The sequence below is a fragment of the Oncorhynchus gorbuscha genome, linkage group LG06 (genome assembly GCF_021184085.1).
Source record: "Oncorhynchus gorbuscha isolate QuinsamMale2020 ecotype Even-year linkage group LG06, OgorEven_v1.0, whole genome shotgun sequence".
In the NCBI taxonomy this organism is placed as follows: Eukaryota; Metazoa; Chordata; class Actinopteri; order Salmoniformes; family Salmonidae; genus Oncorhynchus; species Oncorhynchus gorbuscha.
Genome location: NC_060178.1, coordinates 83,769,830 through 83,796,370, shown reverse-complemented (window position 1 = coordinate 83,796,370; position 26,541 = coordinate 83,769,830). Strand labels below are relative to the sequence as shown.

At 42.3% G+C, this 26,541-nt stretch overlaps 2 protein-coding genes across 3 annotated transcripts; one reads left to right on the top strand and one right to left on the bottom strand.

Moving 5' to 3' along the window:
* The first annotated feature begins 244 nt into the window (after positions 1 to 244).
* nat9 (N-acetyltransferase 9 (GCN5-related, putative)) lies at positions 245 to 3,330 on the top strand. 2 transcript variants are annotated; one of them, XM_046354347.1, is made up of 7 exons: positions 245 to 298; positions 653 to 745; positions 1,106 to 1,215; positions 1,433 to 1,573; positions 1,732 to 1,791; positions 1,928 to 2,022; positions 2,307 to 3,330. In XM_046354347.1, exons 2-7 carry the CDS (start codon positions 669 to 671, stop codon positions 2,466 to 2,468), a joined length of 645 nt encoding a protein of 214 aa, XP_046210303.1. In that variant the 5' UTR covers positions 245 to 298; positions 653 to 668; the 3' UTR covers positions 2,469 to 3,330. The 2 variants fall into 2 exon arrangements, with proteins under 2 accessions (XP_046210303.1, XP_046210302.1); XM_046354346.1 differs by lacking the exon at positions 245 to 298 and adding an exon at positions 305 to 462.
* An 85-nt stretch (positions 3,331 to 3,415) lies between these two features.
* lrrc59 (leucine rich repeat containing 59) lies at positions 3,416 to 9,274 on the bottom strand. The gene is made up of 8 exons (XM_046354345.1): positions 9,019 to 9,274; positions 8,625 to 8,735; positions 8,292 to 8,351; positions 7,031 to 7,189; positions 5,904 to 6,008; positions 5,540 to 5,612; positions 4,379 to 4,573; positions 3,416 to 4,280 (listed from the first exon to the last, which is right to left on the bottom strand). Exons 2-8 carry the CDS (start codon positions 8,721 to 8,723, stop codon positions 3,940 to 3,942), a joined length of 1,032 nt encoding a protein of 343 aa, XP_046210301.1. The 5' UTR covers positions 8,724 to 8,735; positions 9,019 to 9,274; the 3' UTR covers positions 3,416 to 3,939.
* Positions 9,275 to 26,541: the final 17,267 nt, after the last annotated feature.

Here is a 26,541-nt window from a genome sequence, read left to right as displayed (position 1 = left end):
AGAGGGTAAGTGGACGAGGGTGTGTCTTTTATGACTTTGAAACACAACCTTAGGCTGCATTTCAAACTCAAAAGTCGACAGCCCTCGGCCCTCAAATCAGACGTGTCCACTTCATTTGAGGTCTGAGGGGATAGGGTGTGTCTTTTAAGTGTTTGGAATGCAGCCCTAGAGTTTGGACTGCAGCCATGATTGATCGCACACTCCAGAACAGTAGGTGGCGGCATGCACCTTAAACGTATGTTTGCGGACCGCCATGATATAATAGAAGAAGAATAAGGAAGTAGCTATTTTTTCAGAGGTAAGTAGCCAGTTAGTTAGCTAGCTAGCTAGAAAACTGACAACTGTAACGTTAGCTACTAAAACATGACAACATGGCACAGATTTCGTTATGGAAGTCTCTCATGAAAGATCTCATCACCTGCATATCTAACAAATGCCAATGAGATTACGTCTAGTTAGCTAGTAAGTAGCTAGCTGCCTAGTTTTGCTGACATGAATGAATAGCTAGCTTGTGAAGTTGTCTCTAGCTAGCTGTTCCAACGAAGGAAAATCCAAATAAATGCTTTGTCAGCTAATAACATACAATTATCCATAGCAGACGGATAGTTAGATAACTAACGTTGGCTTATGTTTGTGTCGCCTGTCTTGTCAGTCAGGTAACACTCATCATGAGAATAAACGAAGATACCTTACTGGAGGGGAAAAGCGTCGTACTGGTGCCTTACAACGCAGATCATGTACCCAGGTAGGAAAAAAACTGTAATTTGTTCAATTCACTGTCATTGATTGTCCCGCTGTAATTGCTTATTCTAGTCGTGAAATCACGTATTCATTGTGTTTGTTTTGTTGCATCCTATACAAAGATGACGTTCTGTTGTTGCAGAATGTAATAACTAGCAGTAGTTTATTGTATAGGCTTGCACTTATACATTATTTACCTGCATCTGTTTTTCACCATTTACCTTTTATCTACCTGTTTTCCCGTCTGTGTGGTTGCAGCTACTACCCGTGGATCAGCTCTCCTGATCTCCGATCTGTATCTACCTGTCCCTTTCTGCGCCTGTGACCTGTGCATGCATGTATCTTATCTACCTCTCCATGACAGGTACCACCAGTGGATGGGCTGTCCTGAGCTGCAGCAGCTGACTGCATCTGAGCCGCTGACTCTAGAGCAGGAGTATGACATGCAGAGGAGCTGGAGGGAGGATGATGACAGTGAGCCTTCGTCATACACTCTCACACACACACAAGCTGTGGTATTTTAAGGCGCTCTTTAGGATGGTCTCTACACTTTAACGCCATTATTGTAGTCACTCTGTCTTGCTCTCTCTCTCATGAATGTTTCATGTAATGTAGGGTCTTGACCCAGTAAAGGGGATTTTAAAATACATTTTTTAGTTTCTTGTTTTGATTCCTAAACTCTGTTTTTCAGAGTGCACCTTCATCATCCTGGATAAACAACGGTGGGCGGACCCTGCCGTACAGGAAGAGCAGTGCATGGTGGGAGATGTCAACATCTTCCTGACGGACCCCAGTGACTCCTCCCTCGCTGAGCTGGAGATCATGATCGCAGGTCACACACACACCTATAATAAATGTGTAATAAACATGCTACAACAAGGGTGCACAATTTCACTCGTTCCTTGTTTGTACTCAGTTTGTCAATTCATATAATTGGTCACATACTCCTGGTTTTGTATCAGTCACACAGCTTTTGCATGTCCTGTGTAGAGCCCAGTTACAGAGGCAAAGGCCTGGGAAAAGAGGTCACACGGATGATGATCTGCTATGGTACGTACAGATATTTCACTATGACATAAATTTAGATTAATATTGAGGTCTTAAAACGTTTGGAATTTAGAATCAGGGTTTTGGAACATTGTGATTGTGCTGCCATAGCAACAGCCGTGCTGTGTTCCGTTGTCAGGGGTGACCAAACTTGGGATCCGGAAGTTTGAGGCAAAGATCGGTCTGGACAACAAAGTCAGCATTGCCATGTTCAAAAGGTTCCACTTCCACGAGGTAAGCAGGGTTTTATGTGTGGTGTTCATCACATCCCCTACTAGGGGAAACCTTTATAAACAACTGAAATATGTTGGTCATCCTTCCTTTAGTTATTTAAAGAGGGATTATTATAGCTCTGTATATCAGCTCAGTTTCCCCAACTCAAAGGCTACATTGAAAACACTGAAATTGTTCAAGTGTATTTATTGTATATGCAGTCAGAGTACCTCATTTCTCTTGGTCTTTTCCAAAGTATGATACTCTTGTAGCTGTATATTCACCTTGACTTCTGCCCCCTGCAGCTGTCAGTGAGCGAGGTGTTCCGGGAGGTCACCCTGGGCATGACGGTGGACCAGGCAGTGCGGACCCGGCTGCTGGGGGACATGGCCTTCATGCAGGAGAGAGAGTACAGGAAGGACCGGGACAGCCGGCAGGAAGTGACGTCGTCACACGCCACCCTGTGAACCACTGCTGCTACAGATTCGCTACCCTCCTTCCCGAAGTGTGCGTTCATTCACTCCCCCCTCATTTAGAAAGCATTGGATGGGTGTAATCATGGGTTAGACTAGAGGGACTTTAACACATTTCCTACATCTGTCCATTCCTTTTAAATCCATAGGGGGAGGGGCAGTGTACAGGTGCACACTTCGAGGAGAAGAAACATAATTTGGCTTTGGTAGAAGATGCGCTTAGGCACAGATCTAGGATCAGCACCCCTCCCCCAATCTTAACCATTAGGGAGGGAATGTAAGACTGACCCTAGATCAGCGCTTAGGGGCAACTTCCTCCTGTCAGACAAAGGCATTCTGGGTACAGTCGAATACCTGGAATGGAGAGTTTAATTGGGCGAAGGACCCCATGGCCTGTGGCTGCTATAGGCTACCGTTGAACGGAACTTTGTGTTTATACATGGCCGGGGAAAACTCCAGGCCTCAAATTTAATAACCATAATAATAGTTAATGGCTACTCGGTGGGTCTAAAAACGACTCCCTGAACTCTATTCACGCTTGCTATCTAGACTCCACAGAGCACAGTAGATTTTCTGATGGTGATACGCCCTGTCAGAAACACTGTTTAGAAGTACAGTTTTCACCCATATAATGGGACAAAGTTATTTGTATTTTGCTTGGATGATAATGTATTGTAGAGCTTGTAGTCAGTAGTCTTCTACCTATTCCAATCGTGTCAAGTGTCTTACGTCTTTTATTTTTACAGAAACGTATATTTGCCGTCCAAGGTTGTTTGTCAGTGTTTTGTAACTCTACAAATGTACTATGTAGATATTAAAATTGCCAAAGTGGTAAGAGGTTTTTCCCCCAATTATATTTATGGGTTTTCCATTGATTCAATCAATTGAGGCATACCATGATGCTCCATTCTCATGTACACGTCTCTAAACAAAGACCATTCTCAAGCTTATAGCCATTTATTAATGTTGACAGTCCTTGAGCAGAGGTGACGCATTACAAAAGAGTGTAGCCAATTAACCCCAGATCTAAGATGCACAGGAGGGGCCTGTCACTATTGCCCAATCAACCCCCACCTTTTACACCCTGTGCACCAGTGTAGACTTGAAAGGAATAGGACAGGTATAGGCAGTATATAGTTGCTTCATCTTGCTCTCTATTAGGCAAGTGAATTTCCATCATATTGAATGCCAGTACACCTATCAAGATCTACAGTGGCTGGGAGTTGACTTGGGAGTGTGCATGTGTCACAGGGCAAGTCTCCAATCACACCCTATTCCTTTTTAATAGTGCACTATTTTGTACTAGAGTCACATACTGTAGGGAACTAGGGTGTAAGTGAATTTTGACGCAGACAGCCACTGGTTAAAAACAGCGCATACAAAGAGGGGAAACCAGGAGCGATGACAGGACAATTCCATAGGAATTTAAGCTGATCATCCATTTTTCATTCTCGTCAGTTCATCCTCAGTTTTCTACTGTTTCCACGGGTTCTGTTGCCGTGGGAATGACTCCGAGCGGCTCCAGGAGTTGTGGCACCAGAGAGGACAGTTTCTGCAGCAGCTCTCTGGCTCTGATATCCACTTCCTCCACCAGCTTTCTGACTCTTACATCTACTTCCTGTTCCCGGACCCAGGAGAGGCCATCATCCACAGCAACATTGATTGGCACACAGACTGCCTCCTCCTTTAGCCCCGTCAGTTGACACACCCCCACGGCGCCAGCTAATCCCAGCAGGAGGAGCTTGAACAGCAGGCCAATAAGAGAGCGTCTTCGGGCTTTGGGGGCGGATTCAGCTGCTTTCTTATCTGGAGAGAGAGATGGAAGTAAGTGACGTGTGCTGTGTAGTCAACATGTGAGTTGCACGACTACATTAAGGACAACCTGGAACACGCCCATTGCATACCTGCTGCTATCTGTCCATTCCTCTTTTTCTTCTCCTCTTTTCTCTTATTCTTCTGTTCCTGGATGGCCAAGGCAGCCATGTGAGCGTTGTACTCCTTCCTCTTCCTCTCCTTCTCCTCTGCCTTGTCTCGTTTACGCGCCTCCTTCTCTTTCGCCTCCCTCTCTCTCTGTTTCGTCTCTTTCTTCTTCTCCAGTTCTAATGCGATGGAGGGATGGACGAAAGAAAACAGATTAACAGTTACTAATGTGCCTATCAGTTTATATACCAAACCCAAACCAGATTGAAACGCTTAAACTTTGATGTTCACTTTCTATCATGTTCAATGTACTGAGTGTACAAAACATTAGGAACACCTTCCTAATATTGAGTTGCACACCCTTTTGCCCGCAGAACAGCCTCAATTCGTCGAGGCATGGACTCTTGAGGTGTCAAGCATTCCACAGGGATGCTGGCCCATGTTGACTCCAATGCTTGTGTCAAGTTGACTGGATGTCCTTTGAGAGGTGAACCATTCTTGATATACACAAGAAACTATTGAGTATGAAAAACCCAGCAGCGTTGCAGTTCTTGACACACTCAAACTGGTGCGACTGGCACCTACTACCATACCCCGTTCAAAAGGCACTTAAATATTTTGTCTTGCCCATTCACCCTCTGAATGGCACACACACTATATGTCTCAATTCTCTCAAGGCTTAAAAATCCTTCTTTAACCTGTCTCTTCCCCTTCATCTACACTGAAGTGGATTTAACAGGTGATATCAATTAGAGATCGCTTTCACCTGGTCAGTCCATGTCATGGAAAGAGCAGGTGTTCCTGCCCCGTGGCTTCCGTTAACGTTTTGTCTCATTCAATGATTACCCAGTGAGGAATAATAATGTTTTTTGAATTTAATCAAATTCCACACTATAAGCATGGAAAGATATATAGTCAGTAATATCAGCTGCTCTGCGATAACAATGTTAAAACACTATGAAATAACACGATCGAACCCATAGCCACTAGGGCAGGAAATGGCAGCCTATTCCCTACATAGGTCTCTGGTCAAAAGTAGTGCACTATGCTTAGGTCATAAGTACTGCACAACATAAGGAATTGGTTGTCATTCTGGACACAGACCTAGGTTGACTAACCACTGGCACCTGCATTGTAATACCCACCTTTGTCCTTTAGGAAGCGCCGCTCCCTCTCTTTGTCCACCTCGTCCTGAAGGATCCTCATGTGCTGGAGAACCTACAATCATATTGTAGTCTAAATTATATTGCACCATGCTGGAACCAAATAACCCTAGTCTGTCCCAACATATCCTTCCTCCCCCATTCTCCCTTAATTTCTAATTTCTTCATCTCTACTTCCCTTCCGACCTCTTATTCTCTCCCTCAGTCCATCTTTTCCTCCCTACCTGCCTCTGCTTCTTTTAACAATGAATAAGCTTTATTATCAACTTCCATTGTCCTCCAAGAGTTGTGGAATCCCCTCTACTTCCCTCTGCCTCCCTTCCCACCACCTCCCTCCCAGTCTTACCCTGGCAGCACATTGTTTACACTGTTTCTCATCCAGACAGTCTCCTGCAGCTTTCGCCAGGTTGATTTCCAGAGGGTTGTCCTTTAGATCCAGCCACTTCAGGTTCTACACACACACACACAACAACAAAAAATAAGCCTGTTGAGATCGTGTGAATTGTTTTCCGTCTTCAACCTCTGTCCATATGCCACTGTGGTCATGTTGGAGTTTACTAAGTTCACAGAGTTGAAAGATAGCTGGCTTATCCTTATTGTAGAGTTGACTGTATAGTCTTGGACATGAAAGTATGACTCACTGTTTTTAAACCTGTTTGTAATGAACTAACAATAGACATTTCTGATTGTTGTAAAACGTTATAATTGGTTGATTACAGTTATCCTTTCCTACTGTTGATGGTCAGATTCAAAGTTTATTCCCAGGGCTTTACTAATATTTCTGCCAAAAAGTTAAGTATCAGTAAATATGACTATATATTATAGAATTAAGCAGATTACTATACTAATGATGATGTTGTTTATGAATAATAGTGTTAAATGCCAGGAGAATAGAGGGACACGGGGTGAATGTTTTTCATACCAGCGCATCATTTGAAGCTTGTATTGGAGCATGGGAACACTATGCCCCTCTGGCTTGAGACGTTACCACAATCAAATGGTTGCATAAGCAGGTTCTCTGGGCTGTCTGTACACTGATGTTTGGGAAAGGTCTATTTTTCCTCTTATTTACATGAGAAATGTAAGTCATCACCAACTAATTTTGCCAGGTCAGCAGCATTTCCACATATACAAATTATTCCCAATTATTTGGAACCGGTTGATTGCATTGAATACATTCTCTCTAGTTCTTACTCCAACTTATTTCCAGCAGAATTGCATCAATGAACATGGGCCTTATATTGTGCTGTAGTTTGCCTGCTATAACTATTACACTAGAAGAGCTTGGTGATGATGGGAACTAACTACTACACCCATGCAGATATTTTTCATTATCTGTGTCTTTCTGTAACATGGGTTACAATGGTGAAACATGCTTCCCCATTAAAAAAATTTATGTTCAGTGATTAGATACGGTTTAGTATTGTGAGGTCCCTGGCAATTCCCAGCCCTAGTGTGTGTGTTGTTACCCACCTTGAGCTGGGAGAAGCTGACAGGCAGAATGGTCAGCTTGTTGTTGTACAGGTCCAGGTGTTGCAGGTTGCCAAGGCGACCCAGATCATCAGGTAGAACGGTCATGAGGTTCTTACTAAGGTCCACCTTGACCAAGTGACTCAGGCTGCAGAACTCTAGCTGGAGAGACACACACATACTGTTATGCACAGTAATAATCATCTCTCCACTCCCATTGCAATGATCCACTGACAGGAGTCAGTGGAATGTCTGCACAAGTTCAACACTCAAGGTACTGTACACTACTTCTGCTACCCCCTACGAGTCTTCTCTCCTGCTCTACCCACATCTCTCCTCCTTTACTTCATTATAGTACAACTCCTTGACCATCCAGCTGGGTTGGCTACTATACATTATTCAGAGACATTAGCCAGTTGTCTTCAGGCGGGAGCAACAGGGTGAGCAGGCTTTAGTTCCAGCCCAGCACTAACACAACTGACCGAACTGAAGGCTGTGGTGACAAGCATTTGGCTTTGGAGCTGGGTCCATTCTTTCCTAATAAATCAGACTGCAGTTTCCATCCAATTGGCGACAGATTTATGCAAATATTCTAAAATCTGCATAAAGTAAATATGCACATTTTCCCACCAGTGGTGTGTTACCACCAAACTGACTTGTTGCGGATAAAAAGCAGTGTGTGATGACGTGGTGTACATAAATGGTACTTTAAATCGCATACATTTTCATGTACCATATAAAAAGTTCAATGTGTTTCCAACTCTACCGATAATTGTCACAAACTGTTGCTTTAAATAGCAAATGTGCCCACTCTGGTCTTGGAAAGTGTGCATAGCTCGCAGATACAGGGCTGGTAGGCTAGCCTACAAAATGAGATTATAATGGATAAGAGATTATTTTTATTTGTCAAACGGCTGCCAAAGATAGATCGATCATGTCACCAGAATAAGACCCTTGATATTTATTGGAAAGGAGCAACAAACTCATCACCGTGCACTTTCACCATCCTGTGAAGTTCATCATCACATATTTTATCTGAAGCCTAATAAACTGCATGCTTCGTACTGGGAGGACCACACAAATGTCATCGCGTGACTTCAAGTTTGCTTCTATATGATGGTTATTATATCAATATTTGGGCATTAAGGTGTTTCCACCGCCCTTTCTCGCATACATTTTTTTTCTATGTAAATGTGTCTGGCTATGCTGTACACAATGGAAAGAATCACCACCTTTGGGACTAGGTTAACTCAAGGTTACTCACAGGCAGGGAGGTGATATTGTTGCAGGACAGGTCCAGGACTGTGACTTTAGGGAAGGCAGCCTGAAAACACACACAAGTGTATGACAACATGACTATTCCATACTAGTTGCGCCTTGTGGGAGGAGCTAAAGGAGGACAGGCTCATTGTAATGGATGGAATGGAATAAATGGAATGTATCAAACACATGGAAACCACATGTTTGACTCCATTCCATTTGTCATATTCCAGCCATTATAATGAGCCTGTCCTCCTGTAGCTCATTCCACCAGCTTCCACTGTTGCCTACAATATATGGCTTTATAAATGTAATGTGTGTGTCGTTGTGGGCCTACTAGTTCTTTAACAGGAACTTCAGTGAGGTTACAGAGACTCAGATCCATCTCGTTGCCATCGATTTTGTCCTTCAGATTCAACACCTTGTTTTTACTCATCCTGAGTTTTGGCTGGGGGAGAATACACACGATTTTGTAAACAAACTTTCATAGCTAATAGACTAGCTAACTGACATGGTGATTATGGTTTGCTAGCTGCTGTAGCCCACCTAGCCAACAAGCTATTTAACGTAAACTACGTTGTTGCAATGTTATTATTTTACTGTCGTTGTAATCACTTCTTAGCTAAACTGAGTAACGGTAGTTAGCTGCAAATTGACTTTCTTTTGTTGGTCGCTACAGTGACACCACAGCAAAGTAACCTTTTCTTGGTAACGTTAGTCAAAGTACTCACATGTTTCACTGCGATATCACAACCGTTTTCAAGCGTCTCAGACCTTCTATTCCTACTAATAAATACTACACGAATCTCTACTTTAAAGACAGTTGGCAAAATATTCGTACAGTGCGATTAAATCGCTGACAAAAATCATTTATGTGGCGTTAGTTGTTACAATGAAAAATCCACGTCATTGATTGAACTCGCAGTCCAGTTGGCGGTGGGGCAATGACGCGACATTTCAGAGCATTATCGCCACCTACAGCTTTGGAGGAGCAACTGGCAAGTATCTCACACCAACACACACAGAGAGTTTATTTTTATGTTTAGCATAGTCTACAATACAATTATTTAGTTGAAAAATGACATGAAAAGCACACAGTTTATTATAACCAGGAACAAAGTTGGGTAACATAAGTACTTTTTCTATAGTGATTCAAAGGGAGATACCTTGTCCGTTGGACAACTGAATGCCTTTAACTGAAATGTGTCTTCCGCATTTAACCCAATCCCTCTGAATCAGAGAGGTGCAGCGGGCTGCCTTAATCGACATCCACATCTTTGGCCTCCAGGGAACAGTGGGTTAACTGCCTTGCTCGGGGCAGAACGGCAGATTTTTACCTTGTCAGCTAGGGGATTCAATCCAGCAACCTTTTGGTTACTGGCCTGGTGCTCTAACCACTAGGCAGGTACACTAATATTTTCTTAATTTGTATTTATTTAGCCAGGATAGTCCACTCAGTAACAATTGCTACTGTGTTCCAGGGAGTCTTGGGTTCCAAAGAATCAATTAAAATACACAGAAGCATATACAGCACAGGAGGTTCGGGCACCTTAATTGGGGAGGACGGGCTTGTGTTAATGGCTGGAGTGGCAATTAGTGGAATGATATCAAAAACATACCATTTGCCATTTCATGGATGGGTGGAGACTCCCACCTGAACAGATCTTACGTATTCAGGCGTATTCAGGCAGTTTGTGCTGTTTGTACCTTGAAAACAGTCACTAGGCTGTTGTAATGGATCCTGTCTGTCAGTGGTTGGATTACATCTTTTTGCAGAAGAACCTCTGTTTATATGTTTTCCTTCCATGAATGCCCAGTCTTGATACGAGCAGCCCCGTTGATGATACGCTGTAGCTGGTTAAAACCTGTCTTATTGCATTGACATAGGCAGGGACGCCATACTGTGGTACAGTCACAAGAGATTGGTGGAGACGCTGTGCGCTCTACCGCACAACACTGTGCCTGACCAGTAACACACTCCCCACAGTAAGCACGAGGAGTAGGCGCAGGTCTCCGACCTGACTCATGCAATCTCCTCGTGTGCTCCCCCCCAAAAATGATTGGGGCTGCCTCTCGGGCTTCCATGCTAGCCGTGTACCTTCATATCGTCACTGTTCCTCTATTCTCCGGTATTTATCCTCGTAGTATCGCCGTTCCGCTTTCGCTGCCTCTAGGACGGCAATACTCCCCTGGCTGTGTCCAGGGTCCTGCTCCATCTAATATCTCCTCCCAGGTCCATTTCCCCATTAAGCGATGTTCCTCCTTTTCACGCTGCTTGGTCCTGGATTGGTGGGTTATTCTGTCATGTTCGTCATATTGATGAGACCAAGGCACAGCGTGATAAGCATACCTTCTTCTTTTAATGAAGAAACGAACACTGAACAAAACTAACAAAACAACAAAACGAACGTGAAGCTATGAGACATGAGTGCTGACAGGCAACTACACATAGACAATACAAAAACTAAACCAACCACCCTTGTCACACCCTGACCTAACCAAAATAATAAAGAAAACAAAGATAACGAAGGTCAGGGCATGACAGCAATAAGGCACAAGGGGGTGTGGTATATGACCAATAAACCACGGCTAAGGGCTGTTCTTAGCCCCGACGTCCCCACAGTGACCGTATGTACATATCCCAACCAGAAGCCATGCATTACAGGCAACATCCACATTAAGCTAAAGGCTAGAGCTGCCACTTTCAAGGAGCGGGACTAATCCAGTGACTCGAGCCTACCAGATGAGCTAAATGCTTTTTATGCTCGCTTCAAGGGAAGCAACACTGAAGCATGCACGAGAACACCAGCTGTTCTGGATGACTGTGTGATAAAGCTCTCAGTAGCCGATGTGAGCAAGACCTTTAAACAGGTCAACATTCACAAAGCCACGGGGCCAGATGGATTACCAGGACGTGTACTCAAAGCATGCGTGGACCAACTGGCAAGTGTCTTCACTGACATTTTCAACCTCTCCCTGACTGAGTCTGTAATATCTACATGTTTCAAGCAGACCACCATAGTTCCTGTGCCCACAGAAGCGGAAGGTAACCGGCCTAAATGATTTCCGCCCCGTAGCACTCACGTCGGTAGCCATGAAGTGCTTTGAAAGGCTGGTTATGGCTCACATCAACAGCATCCTCCCGGATACCCTAGACCCACTCCAATTCGCATAGCGCCCCAACAGATCCACAGATGACACAATCTCAAATGCACTCCACACTGCCCTTTCCCACCTGGACAAAAGGAACACCTATGTGAGAATGCTGTTCATTGGCTACAACTCAGCGTTCAACACCATAGTGCCCACAAAGCTCATCACAAAGCTAATGACCCTGAGACTAAACACCTCCCTCTGCAACTGGATCCTGGACTACCTGACGTGCCACCCCCAGCTGGTAAGGGTAGGCAACAACACATCTGCCACGCTGACCCTCAACACTGGGGCCCCTCAGGGGTATGTACTTAGTCCCTTCCTGTACTCCCTGTTCACCCACGATTGCAGGGCCAAACACGACTCCAACACAATCATTAAGTTTGCTGACGACACAACAGTGGTAGGCCTGATCACTGACAACGATTAGACAGCCTATAGGGAGGAGGTCAGAGAACTAGTAGTGTGGTGCCAGGACAACAACCTCTCCCTCAATGTGAGCAAGACAAAGGAGCTGATCGTGGACTGCAGGAAAAGGTGGGCCAAACAGGCCTCCATTAACATCAACGGGGCTATAGTGGAGAGAGTCGAGAGTTTCAAGTTCCTTGGTGTCCACATCACCAACAGGCGATCATGGTCCAAACACACCAAGACAGTCGTGAAGAGGGCATGACAAAAACTTTTCCCCTTCAGGAGACAGTAAAGATCTGGCATGGGTCCCCAGATCCTCAAAAAGTTCTACAGCTGCACGATCGAGAGCATCCTGACCAGTTGCATCACCGCCTGGTATGCCAACTGCTCGGCATCTGTACTTACTTAAGGCGCTACAGGGGGTAGTGTGTACGGCCCAGTACATCACTAGGGCCAAGCTTCCTGCCATCCAGGACCTATATAATAGGCGGTGTCAGAGGAAAGTCCATAAAATTGTCAGAGACTCCAGTCACCCAAGTCATAAGACTGTTTTCTCTGCTACCACATGGCAAGCGGTACCGGAGCGCCAAGTCTAGGACCAAAAGGCTCCTTAACAGATTTAACCCCCAAGCCATAAGACTGCTGAACAATTAATCAAATGGCCACTGGACTATTACATTGACCCCCCTCCATTTGTTATATACACTGCTGCTACTCGCTGTTTTATTATCTACGCATAGTCACTTCACCCCTACCTACTACATATATAAATGACCTAAACTAACCTGTACCCCCGCACACTGACTCAGTACTGGTTCCCCCTGTATATAGCTTTGTTATTGTAATGTTATTGTGTTACTTTTATTACTTTTGTATCATTAAAAAAATATTTTTTTGATATTTTGATATAGTTTTATATAGTTTATTTGGTAAATATTTTCTTAACTCTTCTTGAACTGCATTGTTGGTTAAGGGCTTGTAAGTAAGCATTAGGTAAGGTCTACACTTGTTGTATTCGGCGCATGTGACAAAGTTTGATTTGATGTGAAAGTGTGTCAAATAAGTTGAAAGCACTGTTTGTGGCTGTACCTAACCTTGACAACAGACAAAGAGCTGTAAATGGATTACGGACATATTCAATCAATCCCTATACCAGTCTGCTGTTCCCACATGCTGCTCGCCTCCCTACCACTGAGAAAGTACAGTTCCCGCTCAGCCCAGTCAAAACTGTTCGCTGCTCTGGCTCCCCAATGGTGGAACAAACTTCCTCACGACGCCAGGACAGCGGAGTTAATCACCACCTTCCGGAGACACCTGAAACCCCACCTCTTTAAGGAATACCTAGGATAGGATAAAGTAATCCTTCTCACCCCCCCCCCCCCCCCTTAAAATATTTAGATGCACTATTGTAAAGTGGCTGTTCCACTGGATGTCATAAGGTGAATGCACCAATTTGTAAGTCGCTCTGGATAAGAGCGTCTGCTAAATGACTTAAATGTAATGTAAATGTAAAATGTACTGTGGGAATAAAGATGACATATACCATTCATTTGAAGGTGTACGTTTCCCATGAAACAGATAGTACCTCTGGTTCCATTAAAGAGAGTTTTGTGTGTGAAAAGAGTCTTAGAACCATGTGAAGAAATGACCAGTCAACATTCTGTCACCACTAGAGGTCGACCGATTATGATTTTTCAACGCCAATACCGATTAATCGGACGATTTTTAAGAATGTATTTTTTTGCTAAAAAAGGACAAGGACCCCCTATCCTGCTCATCCTTCCGGCCCATAAGCTTGTTGGATTTCAACTATAAAATAATTTCCAAATTGCTCGCCAAAAGACTAAACACTCTTCTTCCCAAAATAATAAAAGGGGACCAAACTGGATTTATTAGAGACAGATACTCTTCTGATAACATTCGCCGTCTTTTTGATATTATTGACCAAGTAAACGCACAGAAGACCCCTGTCCTGCTGGCTTCACTGGATGTTGAGAAGGCGTTTGACAGGATGGAGTGGAGCTTTCTGTTTTCAGTCTTAGAAAAGTTCAATATGGGCCCAAATTTTATTAAATGGATCAAATCACTATACTCTCATCCAAATGCCATGGTGACTACTAATGGACTGAACTCTGACAGATTCCCTCTGGAACAGGGCACAAGACAAGGGTGCTCGCTGTCCCCCCTGCTCTACTTGTTGGGGGCGGAGCCTCTGGTAGAGCTGATAAGGAGCAATCCAAGTATTATGGGTGTTTCTGCAGGCGGCCTGCAGCACAAGATTTCGCTTTACGCGGATGATGTCTTGCTCTACATATCCAACCCTGAGAAATCCCTCCCTCTCATTTTAGACACAATTGCTCAGTATGGCAAGTTTTCAGGTTATAAGATCAATTTGAACAAATCCACTGTCTGCCCTCTCAATAAGACACTATGTCCTTTCCAATGGAAAACACAGGGGTTTCAATACCTCGGGATCTTCATAACACCAGATCTGAATTGCCTTTTCAAGGAAAATTATCTTCCACTCCTGGATCGAATCAAGAACGATCTCCAAACCTGGATCTCCCTCCAAATTAGCTTAGTAGGAAGAATGAATGTCATCCGTATGAACGTCCTCCCTAGACTGAACTACTTATTTCAGATGCTCCCATGCTATCTCCCAGTTTCCTTTTTCAAAACAACTAACCAAAGTATCACCAAATTTATATGGGGCAATAAAAAACCTAGGATCAAGTTTTCCACTCTATCGAAACCTGAATCTAAGGGTGGTCTTGCCCTTCCCCCCCTTCAATTGTACTACTGGTCTGCCCAAATCCGCAACATGCTAACATGGATCACAAACAGACAAGAGTCAACGTGGATTCAGATAGAAGCCCAATCCTGTGGTTCATTGCCCTTAAGCTCAATTATATTCATGAATAACTTTAGTGAAGTGGGCAACATAGCCAAAACCTTTGTGATTTACAGCACCCTACTAGCGTGGAGGGACTGTAAGAAATACCTGGGCATTTCCTCCCAAATATGTTCTCACTCGCCTATAGTAGGCAACCCAGACTTGCCAAAAGCCCTGAGGGATGCCAACTTTAATCTTTGGCATACTCTAGGAATCAGGACCTTTTCAGACCTATTTCATCAGAAAGCCACTACACTGAAATCCTTTCAAGAGCTCTGCAGTGAATTTGATGTTTCAAGATCCCATTTTTTAAAATATCTTAAAATTAGACATGTAATTTCCTCATTTACCTCCAAGAGGAGGTTTAGAACTCAGTTGAATGAAGTTGAAACCCTTCTTGTCACAGCACAATCCATTAAAGGCAAAATATCTTATATCTATAGACTCCTTTCTGAGAAAGGAGGCTCCTCCTTCATTCCTTTGAAAATAATTTGGGGAAAAGGACCTTGGTCTGACTCAGTGATGAGTTATGGGCGGAGGTTTGCAACAGGGTATACTGCACCTCTACTAATGTAAAAATGAAAGAATCTAACTACAAAAATATTTGTACAAATTATATTATACTCCTGTGAGACTCCATGGAATGAAAACAGATATGTCTCCTAACTGTAAAAGATGTACCTCTGAAAGTGGAACCTATATCCATGTATTTTGGAGCTGTGGAGAGATTGCCAGATTCTGGCAATCTATACATACTGCTACACAGAAAATACTAGAGGTACAGTTTGATATGACCCCGTGTATCTATCTTCTTAATGCCCAGCAGGACTTTGTTCTTGATCCTGACAGAGACAATTTGCTTATGACTATTACATACTTTGCTAAGAAATGTATTCTTCTATTGTGGGCCTCTAATACCCCTCCTACATTTAAAATGTGGATTGACCAGATTGTTGACTTTCTTCCTCTTGAAAAGCTCACTTATGACCTCCACAAGAGACAGCCCAAGTTTGATAGACTCTGGTCTCCACTAATCAACTGTATTTCAAACTGGACAGAGTGAACGGGGTGACTAGGGAAATGTGCAGATACATGTTGTGTAAGGTGCTGTAAAACCTAAAAACAAATTATTGGCTCGATGTCTCAGCAAAGGCTAGAAATAGCTAATAAGAACCTCGATAGTGCTGCTGCAAGTGTTATATATGTTGTTGTTTTTTGTGTTTTTATTTTAATGTTGTCTTTCTGTATGTATGTATGTATGTATGTATGTATGTATGTATGTATGTATGTATGTATGTATGTATGTATGTATGTATGTATGTATGTATGTATGTATGTATGTATGTATGTATGTATGTATGTATGTATGTATGTATGTATGTATGTATGTATGTATGTATGTATGTATGTATGTACAGTGCCTTGCGAAAGTATTCGGCCCCCTTGAACTTTGCAACCTTTTGTCACATTTCAGGCCACAATCATGAAGTGGAACAACATTTATTGGATATTTCAAACTTTTTTAACAAATCAAAAACTGAAAAATTGGGCGTGCAAAATTATTCAGCCCCCTTAAGTTAATACTTTGTAGCGCCACCCTTTGCTGCGATTACAGCTGTAAGTCGCTTGGGGTATGTCTCTATCAGTTTTGCACATCGAGAGACTGAAATTTTTTCCCATTCCTCCTTGCAAAACAGCTTGAGCTCAGTGAGGTTAGATGGAGAGCATTTGTGAACAGCAGTTTTCAGTTCTTTCTACAGATTCTCGGTTGGATTCAGGTCTGGACTTTGACTTGGCCATTCTAACACCTGGATATGTTTATTTTTGGACCATTCCATTGTAGATTTTGCTTTATGTTTTGGATCATTGTCTTGTTGGAAGACAAATCTCCGTCCCAGTCTCAGGTCTTTTGCAGACTCCGTCAGGTTTTCTTCCAGAATGGTCCTGTATTTGGCTCCATCCATCTTCCCATCAATTTTAACCATCTTCCCTGTCCCTGCTTAAGAAAAGCAGGCCCAAACCATGATGCTGCCACCATCATGTTTGACAGTGGGGATGGTGTGTTTAGGGTGATGAGCTGTGTTGCTTTTACGCCAAACATAACGTTTTGCATTGTTGCCAAAAAGTTCAATTTTGGTTTCATCTGACCAGAGCACCTTCTTCCACATATTTGGTGTGTCTCCCAGGTGGCTTGTGGCAAACCTTAAACGCCACTTTTTATGGATATCTTTAAGAAATGGCTTTCTTCTTGCCACTCTTCCATAAAGGCCAGATTTGTGCAATATACGACTGATTGTTGTCCTATGGACAGAGTCTCCAACCTCAGCTGTAGATCTCTGCAGTTCATCCAGAGTGATCATGGGCCTCTTGGCTGCATCTCTGATCAGTCTTCTCCTTGTATGAGCTGAAAGTTTAGAGGGACGGCCAGGTCTTGGTAGATTTGCAGTGGTCTGATACTCCTTCCATTTCAATATTATCGCTTGCACAGTGCTCCTTGGGAAGTTTAAAGCTTGGGAAATGTTTTTGTATCCAAATCCGGCTTTAAACTTCTTCACAACAGTATCTCGGACCTGCCTGGTGTGTTCCTTGTTCTTCATGATGCTCTCTGCGCTTTTAATGGACCTCTGAGACTATCACAGTGCAGGTGCATTTATACGGAGACTTGATTACACACAGGTGGATTGTATTCATCATCATTAGTCATTTAGGTCAACATTGGATCATTCAGAGATCCTCACTGAACTTCTGGAGAGAGTTTGCTGCACTGAAAGTAAAGGGGCTGAATACTTTTGCACGCCCAATTTTTCAGTTTTTGATTTGTTAAAAAAAGTTTGAAATATCCAATAAATGTCGTTCCACTTCATGATAGTGTCCCACTTGTTGTTGATTCTTCACAAAAAAATACAGTTTTATATCTTTGTTTGAAGCCTGAAATGTGGCAAAAGGTTGCTAAGTTCAAGGGGGCCGAATACTTTCGCAAGGCACTGTATGTATGTATGCATGTATGTATGTATGTATGTATGTATGTATGTATGTATGTATGTATGTATGTATGTATGTATGTATGTATGTATGTATGTATGTATGTATGTATGTATGTATGTATGTATGTATGTATGTATGTATGTATGTATGTATGTATGTATGTATGTATGTATGTATGTATGTATGTATGTATGTATGTATGTATGTATGTATGTATGTATGTATGTATGTATGTATGTATGTATGTATGTATGTATGTATGTATGTATGTATGTATGTATGTATGTATGTATGTATGTGTGTGTGTGTGTGTGTGTGTGTGTGTGTGTGTGTGTGTGTGTGTGTGTGTGTGTGTGTGTGTGTGTGTGTGTGTGTGTGTGTGTGTGTGTGTGTGTGTGTGTGTGTGTGTGTGTGTGTGTGTGTGTGTGTATGTGTGTATGTATGTATATATATGTGTGTATGTGTATGTATGTATATATATATGTATATGCACAAAGGAAAATAAATAGATAAAGTAAAGTAAAAACACATTATTTTTCTTAATCTTTCATTTTAATTGTATTTTTTTTCAAATGTATTATTATTATAATATTTTTGGACCTTTTTATTTTTATTTTTTTAAGCCTGTCACATCTGAGAATGTGGAATGTGTTTTGTTGGTTGATTGAAAAACAAGAAAACTTAATAAAACTTTAAATTGAAAAAAAGAATGTATTTGTAATGTGCAATTTGTGCCATGTAAGAAAGCTAACGTTTAAGTTCCTTGCTCAGAATATGAGAACATATGAAAGCTGGTGGTTCCTACTAACATGAGACTTCAATATTCCAAGGTAAGAAGTTTTAGGTTGTAATTATTATAGGAATTATAGGACTATTTCTCTCCATGCAATTTGTATTTCATATACCTTTGACTATTGGATGTTCTTATAGGCACTTTAGTATTGCCAGTGTAATAGTATATCTTCCATCCCTATCCTCGCCCCTACCTGGGCTCGAACCAGGAACACATTGACAACAGCCACCCTCGAAGCAGCGTTACCCATGCAGAGCAAGGGGAATAACTACTCCAAGTCTCTGCTACTTACCATCGCTCAGTCAGACTGCTCTATCAAATCATAGACTTAATCATAACATAACACACAGAAATACGAGCTTTAGGTCATTAATATGGTAGATTCCGTAAACTATCATTTCGAAAACAAGACGTTTATTCTTTCAGTGAAATATGGAACCGTTCCGTATTTTATCTAACGGATGGCATCCCTAAGTCTAATTATTCCTGTTACATTGCCCAACATTCAATGTTATGTTATAATTATGTAAAATTCTGGCAAATTAGTTCGCAATGAGCCAGGCGGGCCAAACTGTTGCATATACACTGACTCTGCGTGCCATGAACGCAAGAGAAGTGACACAATTTCACCTGGTTAATATTGCCTGCTAACCTGGATTTCTTTTAGTTAAATATGCAGGTCTAAAAATATATACTTCTGTGTATTGATTTTAAGAAAGGCATTGATGTCTATGGTTAGGTACACATTGGAGCAAGGACAGTCTTTTTTCGCGAATGAGCACCGCATCGATTATATGCAACACAGGACACGCTAGAAACTAGTAATATCATCAACCATGTGTAGTTATAACTAGTGATTATGATTGATTGATTGATTGTTTTTTACAAGATAAGTTTAATGCTAGCTAGCAATTTACCTTGGCCTCTTATTGCATTTGTTCGCTTTAGCAATCTCACTAGGATAAAGACCTCCATTCCTGCCATTATTGAAAGAGATCGTGATACCTCACATCTCAAAATAGGGCTACTTAATTTTAGATCCCTTACTTCAAAGGCAGTTATAGTCAATGAACTAATCACTTATCATAATCTTGATGTGATTGGCCTGACTGAAACATGGCTTAAGCCTGATGAATTTACTGTGTTAATTGAGGCCTCACCTCCTGGTTACACTAGAGACCATATCCCCCGTGCATCCTGCAAAGGCGGAGGTATTGCTAACATTTACAATAGCAAAATTCAATTTACAAAAAAAAAGATGTTTTCGTCTTTTGAGCTTCTAGTCATGAAATCTATGCAGCCTACTCAATCACTTTTTATAGCTACTGTTTACAGGCCTCCTGGGTCATATACAGCGTTCCTCATTGAGTTCCCTGAATTCCTATCGGACCTTGTTGTCATAGCAGATAATATTCTAATTTTTGGTGACTTTAATATTCACATGGAAAAGCCCACAGACCCACTCCAAAAGGCTTTCGGAGCCATCATCGACTCAGTGGGTTTTGTCCAACATGTCTCTGGACCTACTCACTGTCACAGTCATACTCTGGACCTAGTTTTGTCCCATGGAAGAAATGTTGTGGATCTTACTGTTTTGTCCTCATAATCCTGGACTATCGGACCACCATTTTATTACGTTTGCAATTGCAACAAATAATCTGCTCAGACCCCAACCAAGGAGCTTCAAAAGTCGTGCTATAAATTCACAGATAACACAAAGATTCCTTGATGCCCTTCCAGACTCCCTCTGCCTACCCAAGAACATCAGAGGACAAAAATCAGTTAACCACCTAACTGAGGAACTCAATTTAACCTTGCGCAATACCCTAGATGCAGTTGCACCCCTAAAAACTAAAAACATTTCTCATAAGAAACTAGCTCCATGGTATACAGAAAATACCCGAGCTCTGAAGCAAGCTTCCAGAAAATTGGAACGGAAATGGCGCCACACCAAACTGGAAGTCTTTACGACTAGCTTGGAAAGACAGTACCGTACAGTATCGAAGAGCCCTCACTGCTGCTCAATCATCCTATTTTTCCAACTTAATTGAGGAAAATAAGAACAATCCGAAATTGATTTTTGATACTGTCGCAAAGCTAACTAAAAAGCAGTATTCCCCAAGTGAGGATGGCTTTCACTTCAGCAGTAATAAATTCATGAACTTCTTTGAGGAAAAGATCATGATTATTAGAAAGCAAATTACAGACTCCTTTTTAAATCTGCGTATTCCTTCAAAGCTCAGTTGTCCTGAGTCTTCACAACTCTGCCAGGATCTAGGATCAAGAGAGACACTCAAGTGTTTTAGTACTATATCTCTTGACACAATGATGAAAATAATCATGGCCTCTAAACCTTCAAGCTGCATACTGGACCCTATTCCAACTAAACTACTGAAAGACCTGCGCTTGGCCCTCCTATGTTGAACATAATAAACCGCTCTCTATCCACTGGATGTGTACCAAACTCAATAAAAGTGGCAGTAATAAAGCCTCTCTTGAAAAAGCAAAACCTTGACCCAGAAAATATAATAAACTATCGGCCTATAACGAATCTTCCATTCCTCTCAACATTTTTAGAAAAGGCTGTTGCGCCTGCTTCAGTCTGGTTTTAGACCCCATCATAGCACTGAGACTGCACTTGTGAAGGTGGTAAATTACCTTTTAATGGCATCAGACCGAGGCTCTGCATCTGTCCTCGTGCTCCTAGACCTTAGTGCTGCTTTTGATACCATCGATCAACACATTCTTTTGGAGAGATTGGAAACCCAAATTGGTCTACACGGACAAGTTCTGGCCTGGTTTAGATCTTATCTGTCTGAAAGATATCAGTTTGCCTCTGTGAATGGTTTGTCCTCTGACAAATCAACTGTAAATTTCGGTGTTCCTCAAGGTTCTGTTTTAGGACCACTATTGCTTTCACAATATATTTTACCTCTTGGGGATGTCATTCAAAAACATAATGTTAACTTTCACTGCTATGCGGATGACACACAGCTGTACATTTCAATGAAACATGGTGAAGCCCCAAAATCGCCCTCGTTTGAAGCCTGTGTTTCAGACATAAGGAAGTGGATGGCTGCAAACCTTCTACTTTTAAACTCGGACAAAACAGAGATGCTTGTTCTAGGTCACAAGAAACAAAGAGATCTTCTGTTGAATCTGACAATTAATCTTAATGGTTGTACAGTCGTCTCAAATAAAACTAAAGGACATCGGCGTTACTCTGGACCCTGATCTCTCTTTTGACGAACATATCAAGACTGTTTCAAGGACAGCTTTTTTCCATCTACGTAACATTGCAAAAATCAGAAACTTTCTGTCCAAAAATTATGCAGAAAAATGTATCCATGATTTTGTTACTTCTAGGTTTGTCACGTTCTGACCATAGTTCTTTTGTGTTTTTCTTGTTTTAGTGTTGGTCAGGATGTGAGCTGGGTGGGCATTCTATGTTTTGTGTGTTTAGGTTGTTTTTCTGTGTTTGGCCTAGTATGGTTCTCAATCAGAGGCAGGTGTCGTTAGTTGTCTCTGATTGAGAATCATACTTAGGTAGCCTGGGTTTCACTGTGTTTTTATGGGTGATTGTTTCCGTGTCTGTGTTTTACACCACATGGTACTGTTTTCGGTTTTGGTTATTCACGTTACATTTATTGTTTTTGTATGGAGTGTTCAGTTTATGTGTTTAAATAAATACCTTGGACACTTCAAATCTGATTTGGATTTGATTTGATTTTGATGATTTGATTTGACACTTACCACGCTGCGCTTTGATCCTCTCCTTCAACGGAAGAAAACCATTACAAGGTTAGACTACTGCAATGCTCTACTCTCCGGCTACCTGGATAAAGCACTAAATAAACTTCAGTTAGTGCTAAATACGGCTGCTAGAATCCTGACTAGAACCAAAAAAATTGATCATATTACTCCAGTGCTAGCCTCCCTACACTGGCTTCCTGTTAAGGCAAGGGCTGATTTCAAGGTTTTACTGCTAACCTACAAAGTATTACATGGGCTTGCTCCTACCTATCTCTCTGATTTGGTCCTGCCGTACATACCTACACGTACGCTACGGTCACAAGACGCAGGCCTCCTAATTGTCCCTAGAATTTCTAAGCAAACAGCTGGAGGCAGGGCTTTCTCCTATAGAGCTCCATTTTTATGGAATGGTCTGCCTACCCAAGTGTGAGACGCAGACTCTGTCTCAACCTTTAAGTCTTTACTGAAGACTCATCTCTTCAGTGGGTTATATGATTGAGTGTAGTCTGGCCCAGGAAAGTGAAGGTGAACGGAAAGGCTCTGGAGCAACGAACCACCCTTGCTGTCTCTGCCTGACCGGTTCCCCTCATTCTACTGGGATTCTCTACCTCTAAACCTATTAAAGGGGCTGAGTCACTGGCTTACTGGTGCTCTTTCATGCCGCCCCTAGGAGGGGTGCGTCACTTGAGTGGGTTGAGATGTGTGATCTTGTGATCTTCCTGTCTGGGTTGCACCCCCCCCCTCCTTGCGTTGTGCCGTGGTGGAGATCTCTGTGGGCTATACTCGGCCTTGTCTCAGGATGGTAAGTTGGTGGTTGAAGATATCCCTCTAGTGGTGTGGGGGCTGTGCTTTGGCAAAGTGGGTGGGGTTATATCCTTCCTGTTTGGCCCTGTCCGGGGGTATCATCGGATGGGGCCACAGTGTCTCCTGACCCCTCCTGTCTCAGCCTCCAGTATTTATGCTGCAGTATGTGTCACGGGGCTAGGGTCAGTTTGTTATATCTGGAGTACTTCTCCTGTCTTATCCGGTGTCCTGTGTGAATTTAAGTATGCTCTCTCTAATTCTCTCTTTCTCTCTCTCGGAGGACCATGCCTCAGGACTACCTGGCATGATGATTCCTTGCTGTCCCCAGTGCACCTGGCCATGCTGCTGCTCCAGTTTCAACTGTTCTGCCTGCGGCAATGGATTCCTGACCTGTTAACCGGACGCGCTACCTGTCCCAGACCTGCTGTTATCAACTCTCTAGAGACAGCAGGAGTGGTAGAGATGCTCTTAATGATCGGCTATGAAAAGCCAACTGACATTTACTCCTGAGGTGCTGACTTGCTGCACCCTCGACAACTACTGTGATTATTATTATTTGACCGTGCTGGTAATTTATGAACATTTGAACATCTTGGCCATGTTCTGTTATAATCTCCACCTGGCACAGCCAGAAGAGGACTGGCCACCCCTCATAGCCTATTTCCTCTCTAGGTTTCTTCCTAGGTTTTGGCCTTTCTAGGGAGTTTTTCCTAGCCACCGTGCTTCTTCACCTGCATTGCTTGCTGTTTGGGGTTTTAGGTTGGGTTTCTGTACAGCACTTTGAGATATCAGCTGATGTACGAAGGGCTATATAAATCGATTTGATTTTGTGTAACAGGCAGACTCCTCGTGAGGCAGGTGGTTAGAACCTTGGACTAGTTAACCGTAAGGTTGCAAGATTGAATCTCTGAGCTGACAAGGTAAAAACCTGACATTCTGGCCCTGAACAAGGCAGTTAACCCACTGTTCCTAGGCCATCATTGAAAATAAGAATGTGTTCTTAACTGACTTGCCCAGTTAATAAATAAAGGTGTAAAAAAATATATCCAAAAATACCGATTTCCGATTGTTATGAACACTTAATCGGCCATTCAGATTAATCTGTCAACCTCTAGTTGCCACCATATAAATCTCCATTCTGGAATGTAAGCATGGCTTTTCTGTTCTATTCTAGAACCCTGACCAAGCTCATCCACAATCTCAATGCATGAGACATTGCTCCCTTCACAAATCAATCGAGAGCACTATATAGGGAATAGGGTTACATTTTGGAAGCATCCCATGCTTTCTCTGGTCTACAAAAGTGAACCACGGTCCATATACCGTAGATGAGAGGGATACAGGTAGGGGTGTTTGAGCTGACAGTGTGTAAACACTAGCTAACTGAGAGCTGTTGCCAGCTTGTAGTTGGGGATAAGGAAGAGGGCAGCTATAGTGTGTCTTATTTACAATCTTGGCATCTCAAATGCCACCCTATTCCCCATATAGCGTACTACCTTTACTTAAAGGGGAATTGGGCTCTGGTCAAATGTAGTGCACAATATGGAGAATTGGGCTCGGGTCAAAGTAATGCACAATATAGGGAATAGGGTGTCATTTGGAGACAATGGGAAGGTCTCAATTGTATACTCCTCACACACTCTCTCCTCATTTCCTTCTCAAAACCCATTGGATGAGAAAGCCAGAGGTCCCTCCACTCTGACCTCCTCCAATGGGTTTTGAGAAGACAAGGAGAGAAGAGAGAAGATGCAAGGAGTATACAATTGAGATCGTCCCATAATGACAATACAGAAAGGTCAGAGGTGTGTACCACTGTGGGTACTCTACATGGGTGTTGAGACTGACCTAGACTTTCATGTTTTACTCTACAATCGCTTCATGCACCGCAAAGTATGTTGCCTAGGTAACAGCTAGAAGTGCATTCATTGTTGCACTTCAAAACAATTAATCATTTCACATACAGTACCAGTCAAAAGTTTGGACACTCTACTCATTCAAAACTATGAAATAACACATATGGAATCATGTAGTAACCAATAAAGTGTTAAACAAATCAAATATCATATGTTTTATATTTGAGATTCTTCAAAGTAGCCACCCTTTGCCTTCATGACAGCTTTGCACACTCTTGGCATTCTCTCAACCAGCTTCATGAGGTAGTCACCTGGAATGTATTTCAATTAACAGGTGTGCCTTGTTAAAAGTTCATTTGTGGAATTTCTTCCCATCTTAATGTGTTTGAGCCAATCAGTTGTGTTGTGACAAGGTAGGGGTGGTATACAGAAGATGGCACTATTTGGTAAAATACCATGTCCATTTTATGGCAGGAACAGCTCAAATAAGCAAAGAGAAACAACAGTTCATCATTACTTTAAGACATGAAGGTCAGTCAATGCGGAACATTTCAAGAACTATGAACGTTTCTTCAAGTGCAGTCGCAAAAATCATCAATCGCTATGATGAGACTGTCTTTCATGAGAACCGCCACAGGAAAGGAAGCCCCAGAGTTACCTCTGCTGGAGAGGATATGTTTATTAGAGCTACCAGCCTCAGAAATAGCGGCCCAAATAAAAGCTTCAGAGTTTAAGTAACAGACACATCTCAACATCAACTGTTCAGAGGAGACTGCGTGAATCAGGCCTTCATGGTTGAATTGCTGAAAGGAAACCACTACTAAAAGACTCCAATAAGAAGAAGAAACTTGCTTGGGCCAAGAAACATGAGCAATGGACATTAGACCAGTGGAAATCTGTTGGTTGGTCTGATATTAATATTTGAGATTTTTGGTTCCAACCGCCGTGTCTTTGTGAGACACAGAGTAGGTGAACGGATGTTCTCGCATGTGTGGTTCCCACTGTGAAGCATGGAGGAGGAGGTGTGGGGGTGCTTTGCTGGTGACACTGTCTGTGATTTATTTAGAAGGCACACTTAACCAGCATGACTATCACAGCATTCTGCAGCAATACGCCATCCCATCCTTTTTGTGCTTAGTGGGATTCCTCATTTGTTTTTCAACAGGACAATGACCCAACACACCTCCAGGCAGTGTAAGGGTTATTTGACCAAGAAGGAGAGTGATGGAGTGCTGCATCAGATGACCTGACCTCAACCCAATTGAGATCAAATCTAATTTTATTTGTCAAAGGCGTCGAATACAACAGGTGTAGTAGACCTTACAGTGAAATGCTTACTTACAAGCCCTAAACCAACAATGCTGTTTTAAGAAAATACCTAAGAGTGTGCAAAGCTGTCAAGGCAAAGGGTGGCTACTTTGAAGAATCTAAAATCTAAACTATATTTAGATTTGTTTAAGAATCTAAAATCTAAAGAATCTAAAAGAATCTAAAATCTAAACTATATTTAGATTTGTTTAACAGTTTTTTTACGACATGATTCCATGTGTTATTTCATAGTTGTTTACTATTATTCTAAAATGTAGAAAATAGCAAAAATAAAGAAACA

Coding starts and splice junctions, on each gene's coding strand:
- lrrc59 (XM_046354345.1), bottom strand. CDS start 8,723: ATGAGTAAAAACAAGGTGTTGAATCTGAAGGACAAAATCGATGGCAAC. Junction 8,352..8,624: donor AAGTTCCTGTTAAAGAACTA/GTAGGCCCACAA, acceptor GTGTGTTTTCAG/GCTGCCTTCCCTAAAGTCAC. Junction 6,009..7,030: donor TCAGCTTCTCCCAGCTCAAG/GTGGGTAACAAC, acceptor GTGTGTGTGTAG/AACCTGAAGTGGCTGGATCT.
- nat9 (XM_046354346.1), top strand. CDS start 434: ATGCCAATGAGATTACGTCTAGTTAGCTA. Junction 746..1,105: donor AACGCAGATCATGTACCCAG/GTAGGAAAAAAA, acceptor TCTCCATGACAG/GTACCACCAGTGGATGGGCT. Junction 1,216..1,432: donor CTGGAGGGAGGATGATGACA/GTGAGCCTTCGT, acceptor TCTGTTTTTCAG/AGTGCACCTTCATCATCCTG.